The sequence below is a fragment of the Sinocyclocheilus rhinocerous genome, unplaced genomic scaffold (genome assembly GCF_001515625.1).
Source record: "Sinocyclocheilus rhinocerous isolate Xijiao unplaced genomic scaffold, SAMN03320098_v1.1 scaffold1517, whole genome shotgun sequence".
Taxonomy (NCBI): domain Eukaryota; kingdom Metazoa; phylum Chordata; class Actinopteri; order Cypriniformes; family Cyprinidae; genus Sinocyclocheilus; species Sinocyclocheilus rhinocerous.
Genome location: NW_015629506.1, coordinates 3,896 through 18,767, shown reverse-complemented (window position 1 = coordinate 18,767; position 14,872 = coordinate 3,896). Strand labels below are relative to the sequence as shown.

The following is a 14,872-nucleotide window of genomic DNA, read 5'->3' as shown; positions in this document are numbered from 1 at the left end:
GTGATGAATTATTGCCAGTAAGTAGCAATCTGGATACTGGAAGCAGTGTTGATTTTATTTTTTATAGCTGGGTGTGTTCTCAAATTACTTATAGGATAGCAGTAAAAAAAAACATGATGTTTCACAGATAAACTCATACATAAAGCTCTACTAAAGACAGAATTCATTGCTTTACTTGCCATTACACTTCTGCTGTGAAGGAAACGAGCATGAGGATGCTGCTGCGTCTAGCTGTGTGTGTTGCAGGGGTTATACTGCTCAACATAGCAGGTAAAATCTGATACATCTACAGCATAAATAATCGGTCTGTTTTACATTTTTGTTGCTTTTGGAAACTCATAGCAATGAAAAAATCTTTAATTTCATTTAATTACGTGTTGTTTTGTTTTTGCTAAAATAGTTTGAAAACTGACAAAAACGTATTTTCTTTGTAGCAGAAATATAGTATATATATATATATATTTTAAGAATATTTGAAGAATATTCTGCTCATACGTTGGATTGAACATAATGAAAGGGACTAAGGCTGTTAAGCTCCAAAATGACCAAAAGACAAAACTTTATAATTTAATTTATTTAAAATTTATAATTTAAAATGTTTATAATTTAAGGCATTATTAATTGAAAAATGTTGACACTGTAAAAATATTTCCACCTATTTCAACTTCAAACCGTAAATTCAGTTGTTACCTTAAATTTTTAAGTATAATAAACATGGATGTACATGGCTGTATAAGTCATTTCAACTTAAATGACTTTAAACCAACTTAAAAAATCAAGCTGAATTTCATGTAACATGTATATATATATATATATATATATATATGAAGTGTTCAGATGCAAAAGCCTCTAAGTGCCATCTGAAATTTTCATCTAAAATGACCATTTTTATCAAGCTCTTATATTTATGTTCAGTTCTTTCACTTTAATGGCATAGAAAACAATTTGCCATGACTTACTCATCATATTTTTTATAGTGAGATCTCAGTTCATTAGAGCTCATGAGAGAAGTGATGAACGAAACGTTTGCAGTAACCATCGCAGTGATTATCAGCTCAATGGAGTTAAGGATTATCAGTAGATAATTCATAATTTCAGACATCACACAAAACTGTATCATACAAATGATGAAATTTCAAATTTAGTGCAAGAGTCACTACTTTTATGATATTTTTATGATACACTGTAAAAAAAAGGTTCAATGTTTCTGGCATTACCATAGTCATTTTGGTGATTGTGTAAAGCATATCATTACCTACCAACATTCCTGAACTATGACCTACACAACATAAAATATAACAGAAAACACCCTGATGTTCAGAACTGATAAAAATATCAAGATAACTATTTCTATAAAATGCAATCAAATGTGATGTATCATGAATGTTCTTTTACTGTTTTAACCATCAATTAAAGATTGATTCATATATTTACTAACAAACCGATTTAACAATACTGTAAAAGTATGTATTGCTGAATACAATATAGATATTAATTCGTACTTTTTACTGACAAAACCCATAATTTTTCATTATTTTACAGTAAAAGTAAATGTTTTGTTCCATTAAATTTTATATATGTAATAATATTTTTTAATTCTATGGTAATGCAACTTACAGTTATCCATATAACAGGTTTTTACTGCAATGTGTTTTCATTCTTTTCCATTTTCCATTGTACTTTATACTGCTTTTGTGTCCTTCAAAGCTTCAGTTCCCATTCATTGTATAATGTCGGCTAACAGTACATCATTCAGAATTGCTCTTTTTGTGTTCCTCAATAGAAAGAAAGTCACACAGGTTTAGAATGATGAGTACATAATGACAATTTTTATATTATTATTACATGAGTGAACTAAGTGAACAGTGCTAATGTGAATGTGAAATATTGATTGCAGGCTATTCAAACCAGTTTATCAGCTCTGTAATTTTAAACATTTCTAATCCGTTTAGTATCTAATTATTTGTTTTTCTTCTTCTTTTTTTCCAATATAGGCTCACTCTGCCAGTTAAATGGTAAGTTTCTGCACTCTTAATTACCATTCAAATGCTTTTGCTGAGGTAGAACTAGATTTTGTCCATTTAGAATTGATTAGGTATTATGACAGGCATAAGGACAGGAGGGATTTCAAATGAGGAGCAAGTTATTACATTTCAATAAAAGATTACAGAAAGGCTACAAATATTTATGTTGATCTTATCTCCCACATTGAATACCCACTTCTTCTTTTTTTTTCATCAGTGTGTGGCCGAGCCCCCCTTAACCCCAAGATTGTTGGAGGACAAAATGCAGTTGAGGGGTCTTGGCCCTGGCAAGCGAGCATTAATTATGTTCCAAATGACGGTCTTGTATGTGGTGGGAGTCTAATCAATAAAGACTGGGTTTTGTCTGCAGCTCAGTGCTTTCAGGAGTATGTAGTGGCATAACGTTGCATATATAGATAGATAAACAGCGGAATTAATACAGATTTTTAAAAATATTTATGTTTACAGATTGACTGCATCGACCACAGTAATCTACTTGGGACGTCAATGGCAAATAGGCACAAACCCCCATCAGATTTCCAGAACTGTGGCTCAAATCATCATCCATCCTAAATATCACCCAGATAAATTTGACAACGACATAGCACTGGTCCAGCTCTCCTCTTCTGTGACTTTCAATGATTATATTAGGCCCGTCTGTCTGGCGGCTGCTGGTAGTACATTTGCTGCGGGTACTGAGAGCTGGATCACTGGATGGGGAAAACTTAATTTTGGAGGTGAGGGCAACTTAACACATTTCCACATGTGTTCGGTCCACATGTCCAAGGTTATAAAACTTTATTTTGATAGTCCACTGGCATTCTACTAACTATAAGTAACTTTGCAGTATTAGTAGACTGTCCAATTAAATATCTGCAAACACTTCATTTTGATAAACTGATATTCTACTGAAGTAACTTTGCAAGTTCATGTCAACTTATTTTACTAACCCCAACCCTAACCTAACAGTCTACTAATACTCTAATGAAAGTTAGTTGACATGCATGTGCAAATTAATGAGTTAGTTGACATGTTACTTAGTAGAATGTCTAAAGTGGACTATTGAAATAAAGTGTAACCTAAAACTTTGTCATCACATGCAAATGACTATAGGCCTGTAACTATAATGATAACTATAAGCATAAAGTTTTAATAACAGTTCACACTACAACTATAATGATAAAGACAGAGTGGAATGATGTCATTGGAATCACTGACTGTAAAGAGCTAGGGCTGTACAATTATTCAAAATAAAACTGAAATTGCATATATAGCTGTGGTGTTATTAAATAGTCTGTAGGCCTGTTTATTTTATTTTCACATTACCTCCACTGCTCACCAGCTGATTACACACAACTAAACGGAGAAGTGAGGAAAAAGGTGGATAAACAGGATGCTGTCATCCTTTGGTGTAGACAAAAATGTAGTTATCATTATAGATTATTATAGTTAACATTCTTGGTGTGAATTGGTCTTAAAACTGTGTTTTTTAATACTGATTTATATGCAACAGACACCACTCTTCCAAACACACTGCAGGAGGTGAAGATACCAGTCATCAGCAACAGTTATTGTAAATCTATCTATGAAAGCATATTTACAGACAACATTCTGTGTGCTGGACCAATTGAGGGTGGGAAAGGCTTATGTCAGGTAAGACATCAGTCAGTGTCTGCTTACAGATGCTCAGTATATTGGCATGATGTAAATGTGAAGTGCTTGTCTATGCAGGGAGATGGTGGAGGTCCACTGGTTATTAATGGCTCGCAGTGGATTCAGTCTGGCATTACGAGTTTCAGCGTACAGTGTACAGCACCCAAGTACCCTGGTGGTTACACCAGAGTGTCTCGCTACCAGGACTGGATCAGCTCTCAGATAAAGAGTGACCTGCCTGGATTTGTGGAATTTAAATCCAGTGGATTCAGAAGCTCAAACAGCCTCCCCCTATTTTCCATTTCACTCACATTTTCCATCTTTCCTCTCATCTTCTCTCTGTTTTGTTAAAAATTTAGTCATAATAATCAGTGATATTAACTGTTAAGTGTAACCTATGAAGAAGACATTTTCATTTCATTTGGAAAGTATTTATCACCAATAGAAATATGAATGGAGGAAAACACAACACTCAATATGTAGGAATGAATATAATTAAAGCATAATTTTCACAGGTTCAGACACGGGAGATTCTATGTGTACTGTATCATTGATAACTGCCCAAAAGCATAGATAGCAGCAGAGTGACTTGCTTAAAAAAAGACTTTAGCGTGTATCAATCATGTTTCACACAATAAATCATCATTGTATTAATAGACTGTCTGCTTACTTTTTTTTTATTGGTTTGGTGCTATTTTCATAAGTAAGGTGTATATTTTCAAAACTCTTAGTACAAACATCCAAACTGATCACACTTGTAACATCACTAGTCATTCTCTCAAAACTGATCTAATTAATTTCAATTACACATATTTTCATCCACACAATCATTTCAAAACATAAGATTATTGTAATATATATTGAGAACATTTGATTTAATCACCTAAACACAACATTGTGATCTTCTCTCAATTTAGTACTTTTAACAATCAATTCATTCAAGAGCAAACAATGCAAGATACATGTTTCAAAATCCCTTGTTTGCTGAAATAATTACAGTAATACAGGCAATAATTGTCATGTTAGAAAATACACTTACATTACCTAACTTGCATAACTCACATAAAATCCATAATGTTTGTAAAAGTATTTATGCAGTGTGTTATCAAAAGGTGTTATGAAGGTATGACATGGCCATAAGGTTTTGTGCTAGAACAGAGTTTACTGTCAATGCAGTAAATGTCCTCACTGTGCCATATGACTGAATCTATACTGGAGCTGAACTTTTCAGATGGAAGGTGAGTTATGTGCAGTCTCTACCATGGTATAAGCCTCTACATACAGTATCACATGGCATAACGTAATTTAAAATGCTGTATTTGATGCCATCTGTCTCCCTTCTTCTGATACATCTCTGATCAATCTCTGATCAGTTCCTCTCCCTTGTATCCAGCTGTATGTTCCCAAATTACAAAACACACACACACACACACACACGCACACACACACACAGAATAGTGGTTATCATCTAAGATAAATCACTTAGTGTAAAAATAATTAATTTCAATTGATTATCCGTAAATTGCAAACAAGTTCTCTAGAAACTATATCTACTGAATCTATATCTATAGATGCACCAATTGATTCACTGATTAACCATTAAGATGTGTTAGATTAAATAATAGACAAATGTATGAAACTGAATGAGAAGACATGCAAATGAAAACTTTGATAGTGAGAGCTTTATGAAATGCTGTTACTGTGAATGAAACATTTTTATAGATGAAATACTTATTTTGTTTAGTGAAAAGGATACTTTGTGATTGTGTGTATTGTACTAAGACAAGTGAATATATGCTGAAATGTTTGAAAAAGGTGCGCTTTTGATGATCTGTTGTGATATTAGTACTAAGAGTTTGGAAAATGCACACTTTATGAAAATAGTACCAAACCAATTTAAAAAAACAACAACTGTAATATCCAATGACACTTTATTTTTTGATGGTCTCTCAACTGATATTCTACTGACTATAGTAATTTTACATGTACATGTCAACTTATTCTAATAACCCTAACCTAGCAGTCTACTAATACTCTAATGAGAGTTAGTTGACATGTAATCACAAATTAATGAGAGTAAGTTGCAAAGTGACTTATAGTAGCTTAGTTAAATGTCTAAAGTGGACTATCGAAATAAAGTGTAACTTTTCGTAACCAAGGATAATAACTATCTTTTAACATGCATAAGCAGTGTACAATGGAGTTTGAACTAAGATCTTAAGTAATTAAGTTTAGCAGACAGTTGATCAGTTAATATTTGATCTAAACTTGAAACACAAATAATATGTGTAAAGTCAGTCATCTTCACTTTGTGTCACTGTGAACTGATATTATGATAAAGCAACACAAATGCACTGCAGTCACCTTTGTATTTAAATTAAATGTTGTTGTACAATAACATTTTGTGTACAATAACCTAATACCTTGTCTCAGGGCCTTAAAGATCAAAACAACCAAACTGTGTTCTGAAATGAACTGGGTATCTGTAACTTATGTACACCAGCCCTAGATGTATCTGAAAACCTGTACTTGATTTGACCAGTTTTGATGTTATGTCAACAAAATAAACTTGAAATTAAAAAAAATTGTTTTTCTGCTTTATTCCCTGCACAGAGCTGGGGCCCGTTTCAGAAAGGAGGTTAAGTGAAAACTATGAGTATGTTAACCCTGAAATGAGGGAAACTCTGGGTTTTCTGTTTCAGAATGGGAGGTATGTCAAACACGAGAAAGCAGGGTAAGTCAAGCCCGTTTCTGAAAGAGAGGTAACTTATACTCAGGGTCAGTTACCGTGGTAACTTACTCTATGAACCTAACTGGGTCTGGAGCAGGTTTTCTTCAGTAAACCCAGAGTTTCTTACGATCTCCTCCCCTTTTTTAAAGCGTAAGCGATGCTTAAATGCCTCATTCATTCATTCATTCATTCATTCATTCAGGCTGCAAAAATGCTTTTCTTACTGAGTATTTTTGTCTTATTTCAAGTACAAATATCTAAAAATTCTTACGTTAGGATGTAATTTCTATAGATGAAAAATGATATAAGGTATTTAGCCTTGTTTCCTGGGGGAAACAAGTGCATTTAAGTGCATTTTAAGTGCATTTTACGTAAAACATGTAAAATTGTCTGCTATAGGGAAAGAAAAATAATCTTAATGCAAACAGAAACAAGAATATTTTTAATTTCTTACCCCACTGGCAGATAATTATAGCAAAATAAGAAAAATGCACTTAAATGATTTTTTCCCCATGGAAACAAGACTAAATACTTTATGTCTTTTTTATGTAGAAAATGCATATTGATTTAAGAATATTTTGACTGGAAACACGAAGACTAATTCTAAGTAAGAAAAGTCTTTTTTGCAGTGCATGTATTCATTCATTGCGCATATTTTCATCATGCAGACACGGTCAAAGTGACAAAAATGGCATCTCCTCTTATACAGGATCCAGTAGACGAGGAGGCTGCATAAATTCGTAGGGAGTTTTTTTTGTTGTTGCCATATTCACATGAATATTTATTTGAGCGGTACCATTTTAAATGGTAGTTTTCTTTAAAACATTGGAGATACAGAGCACATTAGTAAGACCACTGTATGCAGACTGATAAGGAAAGTGCACGTCACTCTCACACTGTTTCTGAGATTTTTTTCCTGGGCACAAATCCGTCAAAGATGAGTTTCACTGGACTGTAGGTCAGTGGTGTAGAAATCGGTTTAAATGAGGCTAATCTGATAAATGATGTTCACTTAATAACAGCTTGCTGCGACCTCTGTAAGTAACCCAATAATTAGATTTTTCTTCAGGATTTCCAGTGTGGTTGGATGCATTGATGACACGCATATTCCCACCATCGCACCATCTGAAAATTAATCGGATTACTGTATGGAAGGATGCCAGATGGAGGGGTAGTACGAGATGCTGTAAACACCACCACAGCTGTTAAATAACTAAACATTATTCACAATTTATTTGGTCATCTTTATTTTCTACAAATACAAAAGCAACAGTTATTCTTTTTCCTTTCGGATTTTAAAATTCTTCTACTTGACCATGTCCTCTTCATCTGTCAGTGGTGCTGGTGCAGGTTCTCCCCTCATTTCGCGAGCCTTTGCCTTCTTGCTGTCGACTGAGTAGCCTACAAGTCAGTTGTTAATTTCATTACTCTAATTAAGAAATGTAACAGATTTGATTAGAGAATATTTAATAAGCCTATGTGAAAGAGCGTTAAACTATGTGGAAAAACCTGCTACGCATTGAAATAGACACTGAATGATATTTAATATGTCAAATGTTTGTAAAGTCATGTAGCCTACACCCATGAAACTTTTATGCTTAAAGCTTTACCTTGATTAAATTGTGTTTTTATAATTCATTTTTAGATGCTGCTACGTTCTTTTTCTTTCCTTTTTTTTTTTGCCTGGATACCATGAAAATGACATTTAGTTAAATAATTTACCATTTTTACCTCTGATATTATAATAGTGATTAAGAATTAAAGTTATTTATTGGCTCGGAAGTATGCCGACGTCTTTTTGTCAGTGCTGTTGCCATGGTGAATCATAATTTCGGAGCTCCATTGATCATGACTTCTCATAGTCGTGGTGCACGTGCTAAACTCAGAGTCAACCTACTCCGAGTCGACTGAACTAACACCATGTTTCATGTTCCTGTCATGTGTTTCCCTACCCTGTCATGTGATCATGCTATTGGTTCCTTTGTTCGGTGTGTCATGTTTTTATTGGTTTTCTTAGTCATGTGTCTTGTTTCTCATTGGTTGGATTGTGTAATTTGACCTGTATTGTTTGTTATAAGTAGCCCTCATGTTGCCATTGTCTCTCGTCGAGTACCACAAATCATGAACCCTGCAGTTGACCTTCTTTGTCTGCGTCAGGGGAATCATCCTCTCGAGGTCTTTGTAGCAGACTTATATGAACTTGCTCATTTGATGGACTTTAATGATGTGGCATTAAAGGATATTTTTCATCATGGGTTAAACTAACCCATTTTCTCACAGCTTCCTGGGGGAAAGATACCCTGGTCCCTGGTGGAATACATAGATCGTGCCCTTCTGTTGAGTGGATCCTCATTTACTTCTATGCCTCGACCATCATGTCAGGATTTGCTCACGTCATGCCTGCCAAGCCAGAGCCTGCTCACGTCATGCCTCCCACGCCAGAACCTCTGCACAAGATGGCCACCAAACCAGAGCATCTGCACAAGAGGGCCGCCATGACAAAGTCCCCGGCCAAGAGGGCCGCCATGCCTGATTCTTGACCTGTCAGGCCAAGGGCCAGGGCAAACGAGATTGATTGCCAGTGTGATGGACCCACCTCTGATGTCAGTGCGAGTGGCTGGCATCCCAGTGGTCTCTCACAGCCTTGACACTCTCAGGCCCAGCGGACCTCCCGTGATGGCGGTTGCCATTTTGTGTGTCTGGGTTGCACACTGCTTTCCTGTCCATGAGTCTGCCCCAGAGGTGGTGGCTTCCGCTGCAGAACCTCCAGAGGTGGCGGCGCCCACTTCTGAACTCACAGTCTGGCCTGTCAAGACTGAGGAGGCCGTCCATGAACTCACAGTCTGCCCCGTCACGGCCAAGGAGGCTGTTTGTGAACTTTCTGTTATGGCCGTTGAGGCCGCTGTTAACCTCTCTGTGCCTTTTGTTCCAGTTATGCCTGAGCCATCTTCGTAGTCTCCAGCTCCATCTACTCCACCATGGGGATCTTCAGACCCGTCTGCTCTGCGGTGGTGGTCTTCAGCTCCATCTTGGTGGTCTTCCGTTCCACCTTGGCTCCCTGCTCTGCCAGGTCTGCCACTGCTCCACGGTCCAGGTCCTCCACTGCTCCACAGTCTGCCACTGCTTCACGGTCCAGGCCCACCTCTGCTCCACGGTGTAGTGGGTTTGTGTCCCCAGTTCGCTCAAAGGCTCCAGACTTAGTATATATAAAAGTGTTATCGTTTTTTCAGCTGCTTACACACAAAATCTTTACTTGTCACACAATTTCTGAAACCTGACACTCGAAAAGCCAGAAACACACACCAAATCTGCAAAACCATACACTAATTCTCAATTTCATAAAATACTTTTTGCAAAACACAACACACAATTCTCTATGTAACAGTCAAAAATCTAACATGGTTTCCTTTTTCAAACACAACCAATCAAAATGCCACACTAATTCATCAGTGCCTCACACTAACTCCTCACATGTGCAAACACTCAATACTTTACTTAAAGTCCCCATGAAATCAAAATTCAAGTTTTTTGGGTGTTAGTATCAATATGCTAGTCTTAAGGTTATCTATAAGGCAGTGTGCTCCAAAACAGTGACACAATTTGCATTTAGAAGATATAAGCATTCAAAGCTTGCAGTTCGTCACTTCCGCCAAAACGGCTCAACGATTTTTTTGACATCACATCGTACTTCAGCTTCTCATCAAACTTTCTGTCCAATCAAATGCTCTCTAGAATCCGAAGCGCCCGCCCCCTACACTATAAAATAGACGCTGAAGCCGCAGCTGAAATCGGTCACTTGTCCACAGAATTAGTATTTTCTGTACAGTGAATGGCACGTAGTGCACTATATAGGGGACAGGGAACGAGTCAAACAGTGTAAATATGCTTTCCATTGAAGAAAAAAAGAAGTCTGGTTTCGCGCTGTGTCACGCTAACCACCGCACCGCACACACACTCTGCTCCGGTCCAGAGACACGATAGCACGGAGCGGATCACATGCGCGAGTCGGCGCAGACCACTAAATGTATCGGAGCTATTTGAATTCTACACCGAATGCTATATTTTAGAGCAATATGGATGAGATTGTGACTGGCATACCCTGTCAAATGCGGCTTTACGGAGCTCAACGGCTCTGAATGGCTCTAGCCCAAGCTGTGATATAAATGAACGTTATTGGCTATTTTAAAAAGGGGTGGGGCTGCTTGATATGTCCCGCTCTGTCTTCCTGTTTCAGTTAAAATGACGTCAACACAGAGTAACGCTGCGTGTTTCTAAGCATTTCAGGGGACCTTTAACACCAAGCCAAGAGTGCCCAAACTCGGTCATGGAGGGCCGGTGTCCTGCAGAGTTTAGCTCCAACTTGCCTCAACCCACCTGCTGGGACGTTTCTAGTATGCCTAGTAAGAGCTTGATTAGCTGGTTCAGGTGTGTCTAATTGGGGTTGGAGCTAAACTCTGCAGGACACCGGCCCTCCAGGACTGAGTTTGGGCACCCTTGCACCAAGCAATCATAGCTTTAGAAAAGGCCTATAAATACACATCTACACAACTACACATGGTGGATGTATTTATTTTCTTTTGTACTGTGTGATACTGTATTCACAACCACAAATGTTTACAGTAAAAAAAGTTTGGTTTCAATCTTGCTTTCGTGTTAACCGTGAATGTTTCAAAATCTCTCTGCCAATTACTTTCAATCTTGAACAGAAATGTACATAGGAGCTCATGAAAGTAGAGCTTCAGGTTTTGAATAACTGTGTGTATGTGATATATCCAAAATATAATATTATGGCAAAGGTGTTTGCAACGTAAGACAAATGTTTGCTTTTGAGATGTGCTTGTGATATTTTGAATGCAGTGCTTCATTTTGCAAGATTTCAGGTTTTGAATAACTGTGTGTATGTGATATATCCAAAATATAATATTATGGCAAAGGTGTTTGCAACGTAAGACAAATGTTTGCTTTTGAGATGTGCTTGTGATATTTTGAATGCAGTGCTTCATTTTGCAAGATATGTGAGGCATTTTGCATTTTGTGTGTGCAATTCTTGGATTTGCGTGTAAAGTTTTGAAAAATAAGAGGCAAAGTTTTGAAAATGTGTGAGCATTTGAAAAAAAAAAACTGTAATTGTGTAGTTTTTTTCTGGCAAATTTTTTTTCTGCACACTGCATAAACACAAAGATATTTCACTTTGATTTGAAATGTTAATGTTTCCATGTTTACCCTTTAGTGTAAGATCATGTATAATGCTACAATGGTGCTACTCGTTGTAAACAGACTGCAAGGATCAATATGGTTTTAGAGGCAGAGCCTGATGTTTACCATTATTATTACCCACCTTTGAACGTCCTGGATCCATCCCTTCTTCTCCAGAACATCCAGGTACCATACAATTGCAATTACCATGTTGTAGTCACACTAGATTGTTATCTCTCTTTCGCCATCAAATATATCAATCAATACGGTCAAACCTATGGAACCTAGATCTGCCTTTGAGTAAATAAAATAAAAAGGCAATAATAAACAAAACTTTTTTATTGAAGAGAACATCTGGGTACTCTGCAAAGGGTTTAAAATAGAAAAATATATTAGTGGTCGTTTCCTTGTGAAATGAGAACATACTTCCAGGTCCAGGGACTCACATAGATTTTAGTATATAAAAGCCTTTATTAGAGAGGATACATTTTTAAAACTCCAATGCATAGCAACCCAAACAAGCCATCAGGGTGCAAAACAACAGAGATAATGTCACGGGGAATGAAACTCAGGATCCAAGTGCGAGTGTAATAAGGTTTATTAGAGCCCACAAAAGACAGAGACGGAAAGAATTCCCCGGAATTTTGGATGAGATCAGGGCACCTCCGAGCTGCTATCTCCGTTCCCCGCGAACACACCAAAGGTGAGAGCTGACGAAACTCCAGACCGGCCTAGGCGTGACTAGAAAACATGAAGACTGACAAGAGAACAGGACATGAATAACGAACCGACAAACACACACTGAACATAGCGTCCTTATAAAGGCAGCGCTAATGAGTTGCAGCTGGCGCGCTCTGATAGAGCGCCAGCTGCCACTGCTAATGAATGACGTACACCCACACACATGACAAGACACGAAAAGGTCCGCACGGACCCATGAACCGTGACAGTACCCCTCCCCCTAGGGACGCCTCCTGGCGTCCCCAGGAGGACTTACCTGCCGATTAAATTAATCGATGAGAGAGTGGTCCAGTATGTCCCTAGCAGGCACCCAACTTCTCTCCTCCGGACCGTAACCTTCCCAGTCCACCAAGTATTGAAAACCTCGTCCCCTCCGCCTTGAGTCCAGAATACGTCTTACCGAATAAGCTGGTTCCCCATCTACGAGCCGCAGCGGGGGAGCAACCGGAACCGGTGGATTAATGGCTGTATGAAAAACAGGCTTAATTTTGGATACATGAAACGCATCGATAAGAGAGTGGTCCAATATGTCCCTAGCAGGTACCCAACTTCTCTCCTCCGGACCGTAACCTTCCCAGTCCACCAAGTACTGAAATCCTCGTCCCCTCCGCCTTGAGTCCAGAATACGTTTTACCGAATAAGCTGGTTCCCCATCTACGAGCCGCAGCGGGGGAGCAACCGGAACCGGTGGATTAATGGCTGTATGAAAAACAGGCTTAATTTTGGATACGTGAAACGCCGAATTAATTCTCCTGTACGCTGGAGGAAGTTTGAGGCGGACTGCCACCGGACTAATAATCTTGGTGACAGTAAACGGGCCAATGAATTTGGGAGCAAGTTTATTACTGACGGATCGGAGAGGAATATTCTTGGTTGAAAGCCACACTTTTTGACCGACGACGTAAATGGGAGGTTTCGACCGGTGGCGATCGGCCTGAACCTTGGTGCGCGCCCCCACCTGGAGGAGGGTCACCCTGGCCTTGCTCCAGGTGCGTCGGCACCTCTGGACAAATGCGTGGGCAGAGGGGACCGCGACTTCGGATTCCATACTAGGAAAAAGTGGTGGCTGGTACCCTAAACTACACTCAAACGGAGATAGACCCGTAGCTGAGACTGGTAACGAGTTATGTGCGTACTCAACCATGAGAGTTGTTGGCTCCACGAGGAGGGGTTCCGAGCCCATCGGATAACGTCGGACCTTACAGACTCTGGCACAAACAACCGACCCGGTGGGCACCCGGGTAGGGGCGTTACCCCTTGCAAGGCCGTGCGGACCTTCGACTCGATCTCCCACGTGACCGCAGAAATAAAAAGTTTCCTTGGTATAATGGGGTCGGGAAGAGACGGCGCTCCGAATGATCAAAAATGCGGGATAACGCGTCTGGTTTGATGTTCTTAGAACCTGGGCGGTAAGAAATGGAAAAATCGAATCGGCCGAAAAAAAGAGCCCACCGGGCCTGCCTAGAGTTCAATCTTTTGGCGGACTTGATGTATTCAAGATTCTTGTGATCGGTCCAGACGACAAAAGGAACCCCCGAACCCTCCAACCAATGACGCCATTCTTCCAAGGCCAACTTGACTGCCAACAACTCTCTGTTACCAATATCATAATTGCGTTCGGCGGAGGACAAGCGGTGAGAAAAATACGCGCAGGGATGCACCTTGCCGTCCGTGAGGGAACGCTGGGATAGAACCCCACCAACCCCCACCTCCGACGCGTCAACCTCCACCACGAACTGCCGGGAGGGATCAGGGGCTATGAGGATGGGAGCTGAAACGAAGCAGCTTCTTAATTTGGAAAATGCAGCTTCCGCTGCACTAGACCACCTGAAGACAGTCCTGGTGGAGGTTAAGGCCGTCAAAGGGGCAGCTAGCTGGCTGAAATTGCGAATAAACCGCCGGTAGAAATTGGCAAAGCCCAGAAACCTCTGCAGGGCCTTGCGGGAATCTGGGGTTGGCCAATTCACCACAGCCTGAACTTTCTCGGAATCCATGCGCACCCCCTCGGCCGAGATGATGTATCCCAAAAAAGGAACAGACTGTGCATGGAACACGCATTTCTCCGCCTTGACGAAAAGCCCATTCTCTAACAGCCTCTGAAGCACTCGTCTGACGTGCTGAACATGTTCCTGGAGAGAACGAGAAAATATCAGTATGTCATCCAGGTAAACATAAATGAACTGATCTACCATATCTCTCAGCACATCGTTAACGAGTGCTTGGAAAACCGCGGGAGCGTTGGAAAGGCCAAAGGGAAGAACAAGATATTCAAAGTGCCCCCTGGGGGTATTAAAGGCGGTCTTCCATTCATCCCCCTCTCTTATGCGAACCAAATGATAAGCTTTGCGGAGATCTAATTTTGTGAAAAATGACGCCCCCTGCAGACGCTCGAAAGCTGACGACATCAACGGCAAAGGATAAGTATTCTTCACCGTGATGTCGTTCAAGCCCCGATAGTCAATACAGGGACGAAGAGAGCTGTCCTTCTTTTTCACAAAAAAGAACCCCGCCCCGGCCGGAGAGGAAG

At 39.5% G+C, this 14,872-nt stretch overlaps 1 protein-coding gene across 1 annotated transcript; it reads left to right on the top strand.

Moving 5' to 3' along the window:
- Positions 1-210: 210 nt before the first annotated feature.
- LOC107738996 (serine protease 30-like) lies at positions 211-4,050 on the top strand. The gene is made up of 6 exons (XM_016550940.1): positions 211-270; positions 1,995-2,015; positions 2,242-2,410; positions 2,493-2,761; positions 3,538-3,677; positions 3,756-4,050. Exons 1-6 carry the CDS (start codon positions 216-218, stop codon positions 4,026-4,028), a joined length of 927 nt encoding a protein of 308 aa, XP_016406426.1. The 5' UTR covers positions 211-215; the 3' UTR covers positions 4,029-4,050.
- The last annotated feature ends 10,822 nt before the right edge of the window (positions 4,051-14,872 follow it).